Source organism: Thamnophis elegans, chromosome 12 (genome assembly GCF_009769535.1).
Source record: "Thamnophis elegans isolate rThaEle1 chromosome 12, rThaEle1.pri, whole genome shotgun sequence".
Lineage (NCBI taxonomy): Eukaryota > Metazoa > Chordata > Lepidosauria > Squamata > Colubridae > Thamnophis > Thamnophis elegans.
This window is the reverse complement of record NC_045552.1, coordinates 26,019,871-26,039,399: the sequence shown is the minus strand read 5'-3', so window position 1 is coordinate 26,039,399 and position 19,529 is coordinate 26,019,871. Positions and strand designations below refer to the sequence as shown.

The following is a 19,529-nucleotide window of genomic DNA, read 5'->3' as shown; positions in this document are numbered from 1 at the left end:
TGCAGCAGCAAGAATTGTATTTGCCCAAAATTGGAAACTAAATAAGCTACCAACAGATGAAGAAATAGTAAAAAAAAAGATATTAGATTGTGCAGAGATGGATCGGTTGGCAATGAAAATAAAGGATAAAGAGGAATCTGAGTACTTCAAGACATGATTATGATTGGCTAGAGAAAAGAAACTAGAAAAGAAAGTAGGGAGGAGGTATAGAACCCAGAGGATGCACTGTTAAATGGAAAGTGGGGGGAGGGGGAAAATAGAAAAGAAAATATTAAATATGTAAGTATATATACAACAGCGAGATACAAAGGGGGAAGAATATAGTTAGGATAGATTAGCGAAGGTAAGGAAATAAGAAATACCATCCCAAGGAAACATAAACTGAGACCTGAAAGAGACACTTACAATAGAAAAAGAAAGGGATAGAGGAGGAGAGAATGAAAGGAAGATGGGGGAAAGAAGAAAGAGGTAAGGAGAGGAGGATAGAAGGGAGAGAAAGAGAAGGAGAGAGGGTAGGTAGGAAAAGAGGAAGAGTAGGAGTAGGCTAAAGGGAAGGGAAGAAGGAAGGGAAAGGAGAGGAGAGAAGGAAGGAAGTAGAGAAGGAGGAGGGAGAAAAGAAAGAGAAAATAAATTGGTGCTACAACAGGAGGAAGGGATGGTAAACAAAGCACCCAAACTGTATATTATAACCTATTAAATGAAATAATAAATGTATAACAATGATAAATGTAAAGAAGAAAAACAATTATGTGAATGTATATTTAAAATGGTATATAAGAGAATTAAAAAATAAAAAAATTCTGGGGAAAAAAAGAAATTGGGAAAGTTTGTGGCTGAGGAATTTTTTCTTACAACCCTCCTCCCATTTTTGCAAAACTGCACCTTTGCAAGCTGCAAGTTCTATCCTCAAAGGCCTTTTAAAATATCATCGGTATCCATTTTATTCCGTCGTAGCTACATCTGCATTTTTAAAAAGTGTTTTAATTTATTGCTTTAACTGTTTAACATTGCTGTAAATCAGACTGAAAGTAGGAATACGAAAGGGCAGGAAATGCATTAAGATTCATATTAAGTTGGGTAAACATAAAATACCTTGGTGAGGGAAGCTGCCGTACTTTAAGGGCATTGCTAAACAAAGGGGTAGCTCAGGTTTTAGTGACGCATTTCTCAACAATGACACCTTGAAGGTCTGTGGATTTCAACTGGCTGGGGAATTAGGGAATTGAACTCCACATATCTTCAGGCTTCAATGGGACGCGGTGGCTAAGATGCTGAGCTTGTCAATCAGAAAGGTGGCAGTTCGGCAGTTCGAATCTCTAGTGCCAGTGACAGAGTTAGCTCCCTTTACTTGTCCCAGCTTCTGCCAAATTAGCAGTTCGAAAGTAAAACATGCAAGTAGAAAAATAGGAATCACCTTTGGTGGGAAGGTAACAGTGTTTCGTGCACCTTCAATGTTTAGTCATGCCAGCCACATGACCAAGGAGACGTCTTTGGACAACGCTGGCACTTCAGTTTTGAAACAGAGATGAGCACTGCCCCCTAGAGTCAGGAACGACTAGCACATATGTGCGAGGGGAACCTTTACCTTTATCTTCAGGCTGTCAAGATTAAGAAACACTGTTTTAGCTGAAGCAGATTTCCTAGTTATCAAACAACATTCTGACTAAAAGCTTGCAATTCCATAAATTCTTGATTCTTCTTCTTTATCACTTCTGTGGACAAGGAATTTCATGACTCGATAGCTGTATTCCAAATCTTGAGGGACTGTTTCTCCCCTCTGGGAGGAGGTTTCTAAGTATTTCTACCAGGATCTGTTCCCTAGGCCATCTGTCTGGTAAACTCGCAAGATTTGTTTCTCTCACCATGTACATCTTTACATCTGATCTAGACTGGGTTGTTTCTCCATGTCATATAACATATATGGGTATACGCATCATTTTGTATTTATTTATTTATTTTGTCATGTTTATGTAGTGTATATTAGAGGTGGCAATCCTTTGAGAGCTGTAGGCAATGAAATTTCATTTTAATGTATGCCAAGCAGTGTACATTCAAAGTGGCAATAAAGTTATTCTAAGTTCTAATAGACTGAACAACCATCTGCCTGGGACAGTATGAGCTCTCCTGCCATGATCAGGGTGTTGGATTAGAAGACCTCCAAGGCCCCTTCCAGCCCTATGTTCTATGATTCTATGGTAGTCATTCTCTCTGACTCTAACCAAACCAGGAAAGATAATCTCAAATTCAGTCCAAAACAAGCTATGGAGAGGAACAAAGCTCACAGGCTGGCACCTTGTATGCCGATGTGTTCCCTAGCAAAGAAAAGGAGAATGGTTCCTTCCAATTTACCCAGAAAAAACGATCTTAAAGGAGCTAATTAATTTGCCACCCACTCCTTTTCATCTGGGCTACAATATGTTGGGAAGAACTGAAATGAAGGGAAGCTAGGACTAGGTAGGACCATCACCAAGAATCAAACAGCTGAAATAGACAGACAGGTTAAGACCCAGGGCTGGTTGTCTGAAAGTGTTCTAACTCCAAAGACCATCTTACTCAAATTGCTGGGATTGGCAACCTTAAACACTCAAAGAACCACAAAGATCCTAACCGGGAGGCCCCCCCCCCCAATTCAATTCTGGAGCCGACTGGAAGTCCAGTTCCCCCACCATAGAGTCTCCTCCTAGTGCGGCGTCCTTTTCCTCTACCTGTCCTAACCAAAAGCCCTCAATTGTGAAGCCGACCGGCAACAGAGAGCTGCAGCAGAGGGATGAAAGAGCCACATGCGGCCAGAGCCGTGGGTTGTGACCCATGCTGTAGATTAACCTTTCCAAACCTGACCCTTTTAGGAGTGTTTGCCACAACATCCGCCATCTCCTGCTACCATGTAAGTCAGAGAACAGACTACATCAACTGACTGTGGTTCTTTGGGGTTGTTGTTTTTTTAAAGGACTTTCAAAGCTCCCCTGGAAGATTTTACAGATCAATTTTGGAGCCTCTTCCGTGTAAACAATTTTACGAGTATCTCAGTAAGGCATAACTGTCTGTGGAATGTTCATTAATGATGACCCATAAATCCTATACCCACTCTCACGAAGGATGTCAAGGCTCTCATAATTGTTATTTATATATTAGATTAGATTTATTAAGTCTGCAATTTAGTAAATAAAATAATAAACAGGTTTATGGAATTGCGTACTTGTTCTTACTCTCTGAAGTTGTTATTGCTAGATCACAATTGACAGAGCTTATCTGCACCATTCCATCCTCCACTAGGAGCATTTTAATTTCTAGCAATACTGATGATGAAATGTCTCCTTTTGCTTTCCAGGGGCCTCCCGGCATAGATGGACCAATAGGACCCATAGGACCCTCGTAAGCTTATCAGCTCACTTATCATATGGCATGACCAATTAAATCTATAAAGCCCTAGTAACACCACACCAGGGTGGGTTTCTCGCCCCGTTCCAACCGGTTTGGTTGGAACGGGGCCGGCAGCGTCCTCATGCACGCGCGCAGTGCACGCATGCGTACTAGCGCCTGTGCGATGCTCCAGCTGCTCCTGGAGGATCGCGCAGGCGCTGTATGCGTCCTGCGCATGCATGGAAGCACAGAACTCATCAAAACCGGTAAGAAACGTGGGTGGGCGGGTGGATCCTTCAGCGTTCCCGGAAGTTACTTACTTCCGGGTTCGCCGACCAAACGGTTCGCGGGACCACCGCGAACTGCCTGAAACCCACCCTGCACCACACCTAGAGTACTGCATTCAGTTTTGGTCATCACACAATAAAAAAGAGGTTGAGACTCTGGAGAAAGTGCAGAGAAGAGCAACCGGGATGATTAGGGGATTGGCGGCTAAAACATATGAAGAAGGTTGCAGGAACTGGGCCTAGCTAGTCTAGTGAAAAGAAGGACCGGGGAGACAGGAGAGCAGTGTTCCAATATTTGAGGGGCTGCCACAGAGAGGAGAGTGTCAAGCTATTCTCCAAAGCACCTGAAGGCCAGACAAGAAATAATGGATGGAAACTGACCAAGGAGAGATTCAACCTGGAAATAAGAAGGAACTTTGTGACAGTGAGAATAATCAACCCATGGAAGAGAAGTTGTCTTCAGAGATTGTGGGAGCTTCATCACTGGAGTCTTTCAAGAGAGATTGGACTGCCATCTGTCAGAAATGGTGTAGGGTCTCCTGCTTGGGTGGGGGGTTGGACTTACCTATAAGGTACCTCCCAACTTTATTAATCTGTTAAATCTGACTCTTTGGTTGCAACCAAGGCATCCGGTTGGTGCAAATTCTGGGTGTTGTATCTTGAGGCCTCCACGGCCTCTGAGCACCCTGAGCTGCAGCAAACCTGGCCTTTGGTAGCAAATGGTTTGATGGGAAATTATTTATGTTTCGCAAACAACAGGTTTGATAGGTCTCGCCTTGAGAAGTTTCCAATCTAAAAATAGGCAGCAGTCAGAAAGGAAGGGACAGTATCAAAAGTTGGGTATCTGAGGTTGAGTAAACAGGGTAAGCTTTTGCGGATCTCCTTAGATATATATATATACTTGTTAGCATGTTTGAGAATGCAGGAAGGGAATATATTTTGTGCACTTTATATATGATCTGGGTCATAGATCTCACTAAGGAGGTGACCCTGACTCTGGAGTTTATCACACCACGATGGTAGTAAGGGCTCTGATTATTTGAACAGTTCTCTGGATTTCAAAACTGCTCTACAAATTGAGAAGGAGCATGTCAGGGACAAAGGTTCCAGCTTTCATTCATTCATCATCTAAGCCTGCCAGACACTGGCTAACAATCCCAGGGAGAACTTCAAGTTTGCAGTGTAGCAAAGAACACCAATGTTATTCTTTCCTTGCATCAGGGTCCCAGAGGAGAACGGGGATTGCCAGGCAGCTCAGGAGAAAAAGGAGACCAGGTAAGATAATCTGGGCCAAGAGTCTTTCCTCTCTGGAAGTGGCCACCCCATGGGGCAATGTGCCCCCAGGCTACACGCAGAGTGAGGGAGGGTGTCCTTCTCTTCTGGCACTGCAATAGTGTCCCTATCAGGGATGAAATGCTCTGAAGTCTGCTACCGGTTTGCTTCGCACGCACAGGTGCACCACAGGAGCTAAGATGCCTTTTCTGAGTCTGCAAAGAACAGCGGGCAGGGAACAGCTGTGCAGCGCGATTTACAGCGAATATAAATCACGCGGCACAGCTGATTGTCACACAGCTGATTGTCGGGACTTACTTTTACTGTTTTAGCATTTTTTTTATTACCTATTCACCCAAACCGGGTAAAAAAAAATGCTTTAAAAAGTAAGAAAAGGTTTCCAACAATCAGCTGTGCCGCGTGATCATCGGAACCTTTTTTTAAAAAAAAAAGCATTTTTACTACCAGTTCGGGTGAAGCAGCCCGAACTAGTAGCATTTCACCCCTGGTCCCTATGGCTCCCTGTCTTGAGTATTATTTCCTCCAGTCTCTGCTAGAGACTTGATCTGGAGTTCTAGCAGGAGTGTCTGCAGGGCATGGTTGAAAAGGTTGAGGGCAGCTGGGCTGGTGCAGATGAAATTCTGTCTGTTTTATGTCAACTGTACCACAGGTTAGACAGCAAGAGAAACTCCTGGGACATTCTTTTTACCTTCACTGAAAATCCCATATGGGTAAAGAAGTAGAAAAGCCAGTTTTAAAAATTTCATGCCCAAACCATAGCAAAACTTTCCCATTTTTCCCCTGGCCCTGTCCATTGTCCACCAATCATTTGCACTTTCCTTGCTCTGGGAACGATCTGCCTGCCTCAGATGTTCTCACGACGACCTTGGGGGGTTGGGTCTTCCTCAAGCTTCCAGTTGACACCTTTGCATTCCATATTTCCCTCCGGAGCCTCCCTTACATTCCAATATCTTCCCTCCCTCCTCCTGTTACTGTTGTCTAGTTGCAAGTGGGGCTGCATAGAGAGTCAACCATAACAGTTTTTCATGGCATTGGACATACTGTATTACACCCATAAAAATGGGTATAGCTTTCATCGCCACATCATGGCCAGCATCCAACTGTTTTGGCCATACAGGTAGTCCTCAACTTATGACCACAATTGAGCTCCAAATTTCTGTTGCTAAGTGATGGAATTTCCCCTCCAACTTACAACCTTTCTTGTCACAGTTGTTAAGTGAATCACTGCAATTGGCAAGTTAGCAACACAATTGTTAAGTGAACCTCGCTTCTCTGTTGACTCAGTCACAAAATGTGAACACATGACTCAGGGACACTGCAACTGTCATAAATATGAGTCAAGCATCAGAAGTATGATCATGTGACCATGGGATGCCACCATGCTTATAGGTGTGGAAAATGGTCATCAGTCGCTTTTTTCAGTGCCGCTGTAACTTTGAACAGCCACTCAATGAATCATTGTAAGTCAAGGACTACCTGAACTTGTGGACAGCTTTTAGTTTGCTTCATTTTTTGCAAAAAGCAACGATTCTGGGTAACTAACATAGAAGATAAAACCAGAAATATGACTTGAGTTTCCCCTCGTGACATAACGTCCTCACCACTTTAATGATCTCCGTGGCTGTTCCCCTCTTATACTACTTTGGATTGAATACCACTTCTGCCTCAATCTTCCCCATCAAGCTTAGGGTCCGGACCCCAAAACCTCCTGGCAGCACCCATCAACTGATCAACTAACTCACAGGAGTAAGGATTGGAATCTGTGTTCCATCAGTTTCAGGGATCTCTCCATTCAAACAGAATGGCTCTTTTTGCATCAAAAGATGGATAAAGCTGATTTTTTAAAGTGCCACTGGGACACAGGAGATCCTCTTTTCCTCATGTGTCTCTCACATTCCATCTTTCCAGTTTGGCAGTTTAGAATTCAGGGGTTTCCCAAACTTTGCAACTTTAAGACTAGTGGACTTACACTCCCAGAATTCCTGCTGGAGAATTCTGGGAGTGAAGTCCACAAGTCTTAAAGTTGCCAAGTTTGATGACTTCTGGCTTAGATGCTTAAACTTATCCATCAAAGAACTGAGCAGACTTACTTCTGCTGAAACTCCATAGAAGGTTTTTGTAACTTCAAATTCCTTGTCCTAAGTGCCACCGAGCAACATCCAAACGTTTTCCTTGGTAAGGAGAGAGGACGGGAGGGAAGAGGGGGAAGTATGGAGTCCTTTAAGAACTTGATGCCACCTGAGTAAACAATACAGAAACCAATACTGTAGTTAGTTGTCCTTGCCTCCTTCTGACAGCTTTTTTCCTCTTCCCCATTTAATCGCCTGCTCTGAGATTTCTCTGTGGTCCCCCATCCAAAATGCTAAACTGGTTTACTGGCCTTAGCTATTTCAGATCAGGGAGGGCTATTTTGCCTATTTATCTTGAGCATTGCTAGGTGTTAATCTATCTTTATTTTATTCACAGGTTTTCAAGGGCCAGCCTGGTTTCCAGGGCACCGGTAAGTTTGGTACACCCCAAAATATTTTGCCCAGGAGTTTTTGGGTCTCCTTAGACAATCACACTTGTAAAATGTCTGTGAGTTTGGAAACTGCATGGCCATAAGTAAAGGAGTCACAGAGCCTCTTCCAATAGATCCCAATGACATTATTTAAGATTCTCTTAGGATAAGATCCCCAAGAGAAATCTGTTTAAGAAGAAAAGCAATACTACCAAGTTTCCCCAAAATAAGACAGGGTCTTATTTCTTTTGACCCCTGAAATAAGCGCTTGGCTACAGAGAGGGCCTTCTCTGTAGCTGCTCCCGGCTTATGGAACGATCTCCCCACTGAGATCCGACCCTTACTACCCTTCCGGCCTTCCACAAAGCAACTAAGAATTGGCTGTTCCGGCAGGCCTGGGGCTGTTGAATTATCCAGCCCATCAGATGTTACGACTGTTGTTTTTGATTTTAATTGTGTTTTTTTTGTACCCCCCCCCCCCTTCCCTTCTTATTGTTAGCTGCCCTGAGTCTTCCAGGAATAGGGTGGCAATGCAGCCAAATAAATCTAATCTAATCTAATCTAACATGGGGCTGCCCTTGAAGAGCAGCCGGAAGCTTCAACTGGTCCAGAATGCGGCTGTGTGGGTTATCATGGGGGCACTAAGTGCTCCCATGTTACACCCCTTTTAGGTGGCCTGCACTGGTTGCTGGTGTCTTCTGGGTGCGATTCAAGGACTAATTATACTTTTAATGCTCTCCAAGGCTTAGGCCCAGGATACTTGCGAAAACCACCTACTGCCACTGGTAGCCTCCCACCGTCCAGTAAGATCTCACAGAATTGGCCTTCTCAAGGTTGCCATCCGCCAGACAATGTCAGCTAGTGACCCCAGGGGGAGAGCCTTCTCTGTGGGAGCGCTTTCCCTCTGGAATGAGCAGCCCCCGGAGCTTCGTATAATCCCCGACCTCCGGTCCTCCGACGCGCCCTAAAAAGGTTGGCTTTTTCAGCAAGCCAGGCGGGCCTGAACAAAACAAAATAAATTATTGTTTATTGTTAACTTTAATCGATTTTTTTAAAAAAATGTTATTGTTAATCTTAATTGTGTTTGTTTTGGATATTCTATTTTTTTTTTACTTTTGTATATATGTTTTTTAATATTGTACGCCACCCTGAGTCCTTGGGAGAAGGGCGGCATATAAATCCAATAAACCAAACCAACCCTGACTGCTCTTTAGAAGCCAGATCCTGAAGATGAACTCAAATATTTTGGCCACTTAATGAGAAGGAAGGACTCACTGGAGAAGAGCCTAATGCTGGGAACGATTGAGGGCCAAAAGAAGGGGATGACAGAGAATGAGGTGGCTGAATGAAGTCACCAAAGCAGTAGGCATGAGCTTAAATGGACTCCAGAGGATGGTAGAGGACAGGAAGGCCTGGAGGAACATTGTCCATGGGGTCACATGGGTTGGACATGACTTCACAGCTAACAACAACAAGACACATTGCAGAATCCCTGCTTGTCCTATTACAAGCTTCCACATTAGGCTGACTAGATCTTTTTTTACTAATATAGCATATTTGGTCTTCTGAAGTAATTCCTGGTGTGTTTTTAGGGTCCTCCAGGTTTTCCAGGAAAGCAGGATCTCCTGGACCTCAAGGACCCCCAGCCGAAAAGGTGAGTGACCAAAGTCAAATATTGAGGGAGGGAAGCTAAACAAAGGTAGGACCCATTTACAAGAAGCAGGAAGGATGTAAACATACCTGCCACCCCGATTTCAATTGGAGCAAAATTGCACCAGCCAATGCTACACCCTTTTTCTTGGCATTCTCCTTCACACAAAGAAGCTGTTGAGAAAGATGCATCAAGAAGATTACATTATTTAGGGGTAGTTGAGATGAAATGATACAGTAGCACTTCTGTAAAAGCATGGATGCAGTGGGTTTCTAAAAATATATTAGAGAAAGTCGCATACAAACCATACAGATCGGGGGGGAGGGGTTAAAAGTATAATGAAGATAGATAGATAGATAGATAGATAGATAGATAGATAGATAGATAGATAGATAGATAGATAGATAGATAGATAGATAGATAGAGATAGATGATAGATAGATAGATAGATAGATAGATAGATAGATAGATAGATAGATAGATGATAGATAGATATAGAGAGATAAAGATATATTTTTGTTCTCTCTTTAAAAAAAGAGGAAGATATATGTTAAGATTAAATATGTATACCGGAAAGGAATTATAATACCATCAACATAAAATGGAGCTTGCTCAGAAGCTGAAACACACCAAGTAAATGAGATGAAGAGTGTGAAGTAGAGGAGATAGGTAAGGGAAGAGAGAGGGATAGAAGAGAGGGCAGGGGGGAAGAGGAGGAGAGAAAGGAGGATGGAAAAGGGAGAGAGGATAAGGAGAGAGGAAGGGGAAGTAGAGAAGAGAAGGGTGACAGAGGCAAGAAAGGAGGTAGGGAGGGGGAGGAGAGAGGGAGAAGAAAATGACAGATATGGTGTATGGAGAGCAGAAGAGCCAATAATTGTTTTTGGGAGTTGATGGTGAGATGAATTGATGTAAACATTAATAATAAAATACGATGTTGGCTATGTAATAGTATACATGTGGTTATATGTTATGAAAATGAAAAAATAAAAAACTTTATATATATAAAGAAACATACATATCAGATGCAAACAGTTCTCTTACAATTGATTTTCTTGGAGGTTTTTTTTTCCAGCTGCGAAAATATTGACAGAGGGAAAGAATGCATGGAAATCCATGTGGTTAACCCAACTGTGGACTTAGTGCTGTTATAAACTGTTGGGGAAAAGGAATTCTTTGGGCTCCTGGGCTTGGAGAAGAAAGGGGGTGGGGTATGGCTTCCAACCTGGAAGAGCAAGTCCCAAAAAATCAACGCATGAAGGTCAACTTTCCTGCTGACCTTGAAATTTTATACCAATTGTTGAATGGTTGCTACAGACGCAGCATGGCTTCCTCCTTCCTTCCTCCCATCCTTTCTCTGCATTTATCTGCAGGCGAAATTGGGATAATGACAGCATTGGCCCTGTCTCTCCCTTCCCCTTCCTCTATCTCTGTAAGAACAGCACTCCCAATGCAAGTCCAATTGAGAAGTCTTCTTCTGATCATGAGATTCTCCTAGAGATTATATTATCTCTCCCCAAACACTGGATCTAAAGTGCTGCTCTTGCAGTCCTTTCATATTACCTAGAGCTGAACAGAAGAAGCAACGAAGAGAGACTCTGCCAAGTACCTAGGAGTACTCATCTCAAACAATCACTGTAACAGCATTACCAAAAAGGCATTAAGAGTTGTCAACCTTATTTTGTGAAGCTTCTTCTCTGGTAACATTGTACTGCAAACTAGGGTATATAAAACCTTTGACAAACCAATTCTTGAATACAGCTCATCTGACTGGATATCGGATATTAATACAATTGAGCGAGTCCAGAGGTGTTTCATGAGAAAAGTCCTCCACACCTCTGCTCGCAACAGAATCTCTTAAGCCACCAGGCTTGAAATTTGGGGCTTAGACAATTTAGAACTACGCCACCAGTGGTGGGTTCCTACTGGGTCGAACCGGTAGTGGTTTGACAGCCTGAGTCACTGGAACCGGCAGCGACCTAGGCCTACCACGCCCCTGAACCAGTTCCCTGGTTGATGTCCTCAGCACCACCACCTTGTTTTTCAGTTCTGGGCATGCACAGAACAATTTAAATTGCACTGTGCATGCATGCACAGTGCACATCAAGCGTGCACACAAGCAAACCGGCAGTAGTGCCGCCCAGAACCTACCCCTGGACAGGACCACATGGTTTTAGATGGGCAGAGATGCTGGGAGTGCCTGGATTTCATGCCCTCTCTGAACTTTTGAATTTGAGCTTGTATTCCGATTGGTTGTCAAACGCCCCTGGGGCCACGCAGGGGTAACTCTGTAGGCTGTCCTGAGTCCCAAGCCTGGTTGACTCTTGCTGGGTGATGATGTAATGAAAGGGCTTTGGGCAATTCCTATTATGGCTCTCCTTGAAGGAGGTATATCTTTGTTATGTAGGATAGACTGGCTCAGGCCTTAATGTCCCATTGACAAAGGTGTGAGTTTCTGCCTCCCTTTTAGGGGGAAATATTCTGCCCTTTTAATATTTCCTAAAATATCTCATTTTCCTAGGAGAAGGGTGGGTGCTAACTTCCCACAATAGTAGACACACACTATTAAAGGCAGAGAGTTTTTTCTTTCTATTACGGGTCATGGGAACTCTTTCACCAAATAAAAGGCTGGGTGGAGAAGGCATTGGCAGCCTGGATCTGAAAAGAAGCTGCTTTGAGGAGGCCAAGGGGAAAAAAATAGCTGTTGGGTTGCAACAGGGAAAAGATTAGAAGTGTGTGTGTGTGTGTGTGTGTGTGTGTGTGGTCGCCAATTGCTGGCTTTTACTGACATCTGCTGCGTTTTCTCAGGACTGCAGCCTGGAGATTTTGTTTGGCTCTTGGGAAATAGGAAGAGGCGTGTTGAAGGGAAGGAAATCTAAAGCCTAATTTAAGAAGGAGATTTTCAATCATCCAGGTCATAGTTATCCTCGAGGTGCTTTTTTTTCTCAAAGGCAGCTGGATTTTCTTGGGGTTTTTTTTTCTCTCCCTTTTGAAAATGTTTCTGTTCACCTCCAAGAAGCTTCTTCAGTTCTGCCTGAAGTTCTGCCAAAACTGGAAAAGGCTTCTTTGATGAGAAGTGAAATGTTTTTTTTGGGGGGGGGGCACATAAGAAAGTCCAGCTGTTTTTTTGGGGGGAAGCCCCTTTGGGTTAAAGAGGGGTTGTACATTGTGGGCCTCAAATGGGACCCCTCTCTCTGGAGGTTCTCGCAAAGCATAATTTTAACCTCCCAGAAGCAGATCAACTTTCCATCAGGGTTCCAAATAGCATCCAAAAGTAAATCGGAGTCCAAGGCAAAGGATTGCTCAAAGTTACAATTTATTAAGAGAGCCATGTTGGCACATCTGGGAAAACCCGAATCTGAAAGTTTCCTGTTTTTCCCCATCCAGTTGAAAGTTCAAGATCTTGCCCCCACACCTGCAAGTCCATCCCATGGTCCAATCTCCCACTGCTATGCTGGCAGCTTCCACCCATCCAGTTCCAGTCAGGTGCAGAGGTGCAGAGACAAAGGATGACCTTGGCTTTCTAGAAAGAATTTAGTTATGGCTACATAGCATTTAACTCCATGCCAACCTCCCTCCCATTTCCCCACAATAGAAAATGCATAGTAGAATAATAGAAAGTGTGGCAGGCCAAGGAACCAAAACGGAATATGGCTGCAGGCCTGACACTTTCTGTCATCCAGGGAGTGGGGAATTTTCCAGTAAAGGAAGCTAACTTGTAAGCTGCCTAGAGGACATGGGCAGCATAAAAATTTAATACAGGTAGTTCTCGACTTACGACCACAACTGAACCCAACATTTCTGTTTTAAGTGAGACATTTGTTAAGTGAGTTTTGCCCCCATTTTACAGCTTTTCTTGCCACAGCTGTTAAGTGAATCACTGAAATTGTTACTGTAGTAACCAGGCTGTTAAGTGAATCTGGCTTCCCCACTGACTTTACTTGTCAGAAGGACATAAAAGGGGATCGCATGACCTTGGGAGACGGCCACAGTCATAAGTATGAACCCAGTGGCCAAGCATCTGAATTTTGATCACATGGGGATTCTACAAAGGTTATAAGTAGGAATAATGGTTGTCAGCCACTTTTTTCAATGCTGTTGTAAGTTTGACCAGTCACTAAGCGAACTGTTGTAAGTCGAGGACTGCCTGGAAATACAATGGAAAGGAAGATGCATGGGAATCTAATCACATTTCTCCACAGCCCAATCTTGTTAGAATATTCATGACTGGGAGAGACATGGTAACAAGATCAGCCAATAAATAGGCATAGCAACTAAGTCAGCCAATGGGAGCTGAAACAGATCTGAATCTGTGCTGAGAATTGAAACTGAAACTAGTCTGTGCTTTGAAGAACACTGTCTGCTCAGAACTCTAAGATGAAAGTGTTCTCTTCTGCTTGTGTTCTGCTTAAAACTTCTACCATGTTGAAAGAATCTACTATTGGTATTGTACATTTATTCATCAGTTGTTCTGTATATAAAGAACTTAATGAATCCGGCTGAATCAGTTGTCTGTGTGTGCTTTCTGGATTTGATTTTTCTGCAACAACCTCTGATAAATCTGTATCCCCTTCTTGGCTGCTCCTCCTTTGCTCTGCGTCCCCATGGCAGCTAACAGAAGCTGAATCACTGAAAGAGCTTTTCTTCTCTACTTTCTGCAGGGCAGCGAAGGGATGCGTGGGGCTCCTGGCATGACGGGTTCCCCCGGACCTCCAGGGCAACCTGGACTACAAGTAAGTAGGCAGGAAACATGATGGTCTAAATCAGAGTTTCCCAACCTTTCCAGCTTTGAAGACCAGCGGGGTGGAAGGGGAAGGGGAGAGAAGATAGTTCCATGTGAGCAGCTGACTATTCTGATCGAGGCTTCCCAAGAGCATGAAGCAAACTCCTTGTCCCGACAAAAAAACCTTTTATTAATTTACTGTTAATTCTGCTCATTCACATCCCGCAAAGTCTTTCAAGGGAGGATTTACAGTCACAGACCTTCTCTGGCTTGAAGAGCTGCCAGGCCGATCTCTGCAGAACTTGGCAAGGAGTCTCAGAGACTCCGAACCAATTAAGCGAACTAATTGTCTCCTGCAAACTCCACTCCCCTTTTGCTCCTCTTTTATTTCTTCTAGGAGGGGCTATTCATTGTCTGGCTTTACTCCCAAGTCAACCACTGTTCTTTAGCTGTTCCCTTCGTCTGGCAACTCTGCACATGCACATCTGGGAACAGGCTCCAGCTGTTTGTCTGCCTCACTGGTGTCTGACTTGGAAGGCAGCTGATAACTGGCAGATGGCTCTGACCCCCTCCCTGCCTTTGACACAGAGCCCTCATCAGAGCCTTCCCCAGACTCCAGGACTGGCCCAGGTTCCTCCCAATCTCCTTACTGTCCGAATCTGATGCTGGTGGACCACAACACTGGCAATCATACACATGAACTGGTCCATTTGCGTAAGTGGCATGCATGCGTAATCACCACTCGTGCTAGTGGAGCACGTATCCACACACTCCCTCACTGCACATGCAAGTGGGCGAGCGATGCATGTGCTCTCACCTGTCATTTCCACACCAGGTTACAAAAAGCTGAAGGCCCATTAGTGGGCTGTGGCCCAGAGGTTGGGAATCCCTGGTCTAAATCACTCTGTAATAAAGTGAGAAGACAGCTGGTTTCGGCATGGTGTGATAACATGGTGTGTTTTTCTGTTTTCACCCTAAGAAGTCTCTTTCATAACTTGAAACCAGCTAAGCTCATCCTGCTCTTGCACTACCAAATTTAACTTAAATTTGCTGTATCTCCTCATCATCCATCCTAAAACAAGGAAACTGTGACAACTTGAAGTTGGAATTTAAAAGATTTAAACCAGTGGTGGGATTCAAAAATTTTTTACTACTGGTTCTGTGGGCGTAACTTGGTGGGCATGGTAGGGGAAATATACTGCAAGATCCCCATTCCCTCCCCACCCCACTAACCTGCTTTCCAGCTCTGTTTTCCTGTGCAGAGCAACAAAAGAAGACCCAGCCGATCATCTGGGACTTGGGAGGCAGAGAATAGATGGGGGCGGGGCCAGCCAGAGGTTGTATTTGCCAGTTCTCTGAACTTCTCAAAAGTTCCGCTACCAGTTGGTCAGAACCAGCTGGATACCACCTCTGATTTAAACGTTCCATTCTCTGGGGCACCTGGTGGGGGCAAAGACTGGGCAATAAGCAGGAAGATGCTTTATTACTTTTGTAACAGAAATTAGGGCTGCTATCCTTCTCTAAAATATTTATTTCGTGTGGTGGGTATTCAAGAATTCTGCTGAATGTCAGTAAGTTCTTATTTCAAGGTATCACACCCCCCCCACACACACACACACCTTGCAAGATTGCTATAGATAAAGATTAGGAGGAGTCTGTTAGACCTTTTTTCCCCCAAATGAACCAATTTATGAAAAGACTTAGAAAAGGGCACTTGTTTAAATTAGATCTCACTAAAAGCCATGGCTCACACAGCCATCCATTAGATTCTGTAGCCATGATCTGTACAATAAGCAAATGACAGCGTAACAAGCAGAACATTGTGCACATTTGCTTGACAATATTCACTTTCCATTTAGCTTCAGAGGCTGACATTGCAACAATTTTCAGATGTGGGCTTCTAAGTGTAGTGCGCTATTTTCCCCATTACACGGGCCTCCAATTTAGCATCAAGGATATTTTGCGAGTCCACATCCCAGCATAATTTCTGATTCTGTAAGAGCCATCAATTACAAACTCTGCTCGATCATCATACCAGATCATTACAGTGAGCCATCATCGGGTGGCTCATTTATTTTCATCTTAACAACTATGGTTAAAATGTTCTGGCTTAGAGATATCCATCCATAAACCAAACTTCAGCACATTAAGCTCTCTTAATATGTACAGTGCATTAAATAAACATAAAGCATTGACTGTTGCACTTGGGTTTTTTTTTCCCTCTAGGCGGTTCAAAGAAAGATGTAATCTATGTTTATTTTTAGGGTCCACCTGGCCTGGAGGGACAAGATGGAAAAGATGGAAAACCAGGATCCCGGGTAAGAATGGGTCTCCTGCAGTGGTGGCTTGCTGCGGTTTTTACTACCAGTTTACTTCTCACGTGCTTTGCGCGTGCTTTGCATGTGTTGTACACACCAGCACAGTTAAATGTAAATTGTTTTTTGTGCTTGCGCAGAACAATTTACAATGAACTGTGCATGCACGGTCACTAAAAAACAACATGGTGGCACCTTCAGTGGTGGCGAGGGAACCAGTTCGGGGACGTGGCAAGCCTGGCTTGCTGCCGGTTCTGCGACCCAGGCAAAAATACCACTACCAGGTCAGCCACACCAGGCTGAACTGAGAGCAACCCACCTCTGGTGTCCCAGCAGCAAATTACACTAGACTTTCTTACAACATTCAAACAAAAAAATCCCCTAGTAATAGGTTTTGTCCTGCAGTCACTGTTTGGCTCTTTAGGATTGAAAAGTGACCCCTTAAGACAGTTTGGTGTCCGCTGACCTTCAGCTCCTTCAGAATACAAGTAATCCTCAACTTATAACAGTTCACTTAGTGACCGTTCAAAGTTACAACAGCAGTGGAAAAGGTGACTTATGACCGTTTTTCACCTTACGACCATTGCAGCGTCCCCATAGTCACGTGATCAAAATTCAGACACTTGGCAACTGACTCACATTTATGACAATTGCGGTGTCACCTGATCCCCTTTTGCGACCTCCTGACAAACAAAGGGGAAGCCAGATTCACTTAACAACCGTGTTACTAATTTAAAGACTGCAGTGATCCACTTAAGACATGTGGCAAGGAAAGTCATAAAACAGGGCAAAACTCACTTAACAAATTTATGACTTAGCAACATAAATGCCTCCTAGGAAAAGAGAGTGGGCCCGTTTATATCTGGGTAGGAAGTTGGGGCAGGAGACAGATTGAGTATGCTGAAGTCTTGGATTCTTGCAGTTCTCTTTCTTGAAGTAGCACTAACTCTTGGCTTCTTCTAGGGGGACTCAGGACCTCCAGGACCTCCAGGAATGATGGGACCTCCAGTAAGTTGTTGGCTATCCAAGATTCTACTAGTCATTGGCAAAGAAGAGAAGAGTGATTTCTTTCTTCCATTGATCATTTAGCTTCTTGGGAGATCTGATGATGCCAATTTTTCATCATCTAGATCAGGGGTGTCAAATTCAAGTCCTGTGGGCCAGATCTGGTCCATGGGGTACTTAGCAGTGGTGGGATTCAATTTTTTTTACTACCACTTCTGTGGCTGTGGCTTGGTGGGCGTGGCAGGGGAAGGATACTGTAAAATCCCCATTTCCTCCCAATCAGCCGGGACTCAGGAGGCAGAGAATAGATGAGGACGGGGCCAGTCAGAGGTGGCATTTACCGGTTCTCCAAACTACTCAAAATTTCCACTACCGGTTCTCCAGAACTGGTCAGAACCTGCTGAATACCACCTCTGATACTTAGATCTGGCCTGTGGGATCACTCTGGAAACAGTGAAGGACCGGCCTGTGGTGCCTCTGCCCACCTGAGCTCCATTTTCATTGGCAGAGGGTTGCAGGAGGCCGTGGCAGCCGAAAACAGAGCTCAGGAGCCCATTTTTTCTGGCAGAGCGCTCGGGCCCTCACAAATGCCTCAACACGAGTAATGTTGAGCTGGCCATGCCCACCCTGGCCACGCCCCATCCCCCTGCCCCACCCCCAAGGTCAAACACAACCCTGACGCTGCACTCAATGAAATCGAGTTTGACCTCCCTGATCTAGATGATGCCCTTTTAGCATTGTCTTGGCATACAGATGTTTACCAGCTGCTGTCAACTGTAATGATTGTTGCCAGGTAGCAAATCAAGCCAGATTCTTTTGTGGAATAGTAGATTTTTGGTCTGTTGGCAGCCCTAAAGCTCCGGTTCTCAGTGCCTGCTGACTTTGATCTAGCAGCCAAGTTTACAGCCTCTCTATTATTGTTGTCTTTTTTCTTCTCTCTAGGGATTCAAAGGGAAAACAGGTCATCCTGGCGTGCCAGGACAAAAGGTTAGCCTTGCCATTGATCGCAAGATCAAAACGTGATATACTGTATGTTTCTTCTCATTTGTTCAACCTCTTGTCACATTGGTCAAATATATTATCTAGGGGATGGTTTTTCCTCACCTGAAAATTGGAAAGGCCAAAGCAGAATGAGTCTGAATGCTGAAAACTGTAATTCTCACTGATATAAACCACTGGTTGTTAATGATCTCCTTAGAAACAAATATGCATTCGTTTGGGTAACCGTATTATAACCTATCATGACTCCTCACAGTTTATCATAAACAACAATCAAGTTAACTAGAAATGTTAACAATCAATTCTCACCATTAAAATCAACAACTTTTGTTTTTAAGTGCTTTTTCTTAAAAGTTTTTAAATTAGACTTGCCATAATGCAATAGAAAATACATCCCCCAAAACTGGGTGACCACAAAGACCCTGAATCATAAAGCAAGAGGAACTTTCTCAAAAAGACTTGATACAAACCTAGACATCTTATAAAAGCAATAAGCAGCCCTTTGTATTTTGCCTGGAAAAAAATAGGCAACACATGTTCTGACCTAGGCTTCCTTAGAAAGCAAGAAGTAGAGCCTTGGTGCCAACAAAACCCCTTTTATATACACAACTGTGAATTCCTTTCATTCACAGTCAGCAAGGCTTAGCAAACAGTCTTTCAGAGGAATGTTTATCAACACGAACCTTATCTCATTTGGAGCCCTGCCAGATAACTAGTTTCCAAATGCAGGACAAGGCGAAACCTGGCACAGAATCTCTTATAGTCACAAATAGAACTTGCCACTTTTGACACAACCGAATGAATGAATTGTTGCCGGCAAAAGCCAGCTCCCCATTTGTTCATTTTTTGTTTCCTCTGGGAGGGGCCAATCACCTCCAAGGTGTGGCTTTACTCCCAAGTTGACCCTGCTTTCTTAGTTGTTCTTGTCTTCTGGCAGCTCTGCACATGCTCACACTGGGAACAGGCTCCAGCTGTTCCTCTAGCTCACTGCTGTCTAGCTCCCTCTCTGCCTCTGACACAGAGCCCTCGTCTGAGCTTTCCTCAGCCCCCAGGACTGCCCATGTTCCTCCCCAACCTCCTCACTGTCCGACTCTGCTGCCAGCTCCTCTGGCCACCAGCTGGCCACAACAACATGTGATGGTATCAACAGAAGAGAAAGGTTATAGCTCAGGGTTGAACTGTGGGGTCTTTGGTATTTGGTTGTTTTCTTGCAGACATTTCATTAACAACATCACTGCTTAAGTTAGCCAGGTAACCAAGGATGTTACCTAATCCTAATGAAACATCTACAAGAAAACAATCAATGCGCTCATATGATGACATGATTTTAAGCCAAGTGAATTCTGTCAGCCCCACAGATAGGCACCAGAGAATGTGTTGCAGTTGTCACACTCAGGCA

At 44.0% G+C, this 19,529-nt stretch overlaps 1 protein-coding gene across 1 annotated transcript in view; it reads left to right on the top strand.

Moving 5' to 3' along the window:
• Positions 1–19,529, top strand: part of COL16A1 (collagen type XVI alpha 1 chain) — a 297,538-nt gene that overhangs the window by 254,677 nt on the left and 23,332 nt on the right. The window contains exons 53-60 of the mRNA XM_032227775.1: positions 3,329–3,373; positions 4,869–4,922; positions 7,407–7,440; positions 9,033–9,094; positions 13,750–13,821; positions 16,076–16,129; positions 17,090–17,134; positions 18,074–18,118. Of these exons, the coding sequence (XP_032083666.1) occupies positions 3,329–3,373; positions 4,869–4,922; positions 7,407–7,440; positions 9,033–9,094; positions 13,750–13,821; positions 16,076–16,129; positions 17,090–17,134; positions 18,074–18,118 (411 nt within the window). The remainder of the gene's footprint in view (positions 1–3,328; positions 3,374–4,868; positions 4,923–7,406; positions 7,441–9,032; positions 9,095–13,749; positions 13,822–16,075; positions 16,130–17,089; positions 17,135–18,073; positions 18,119–19,529) is intronic.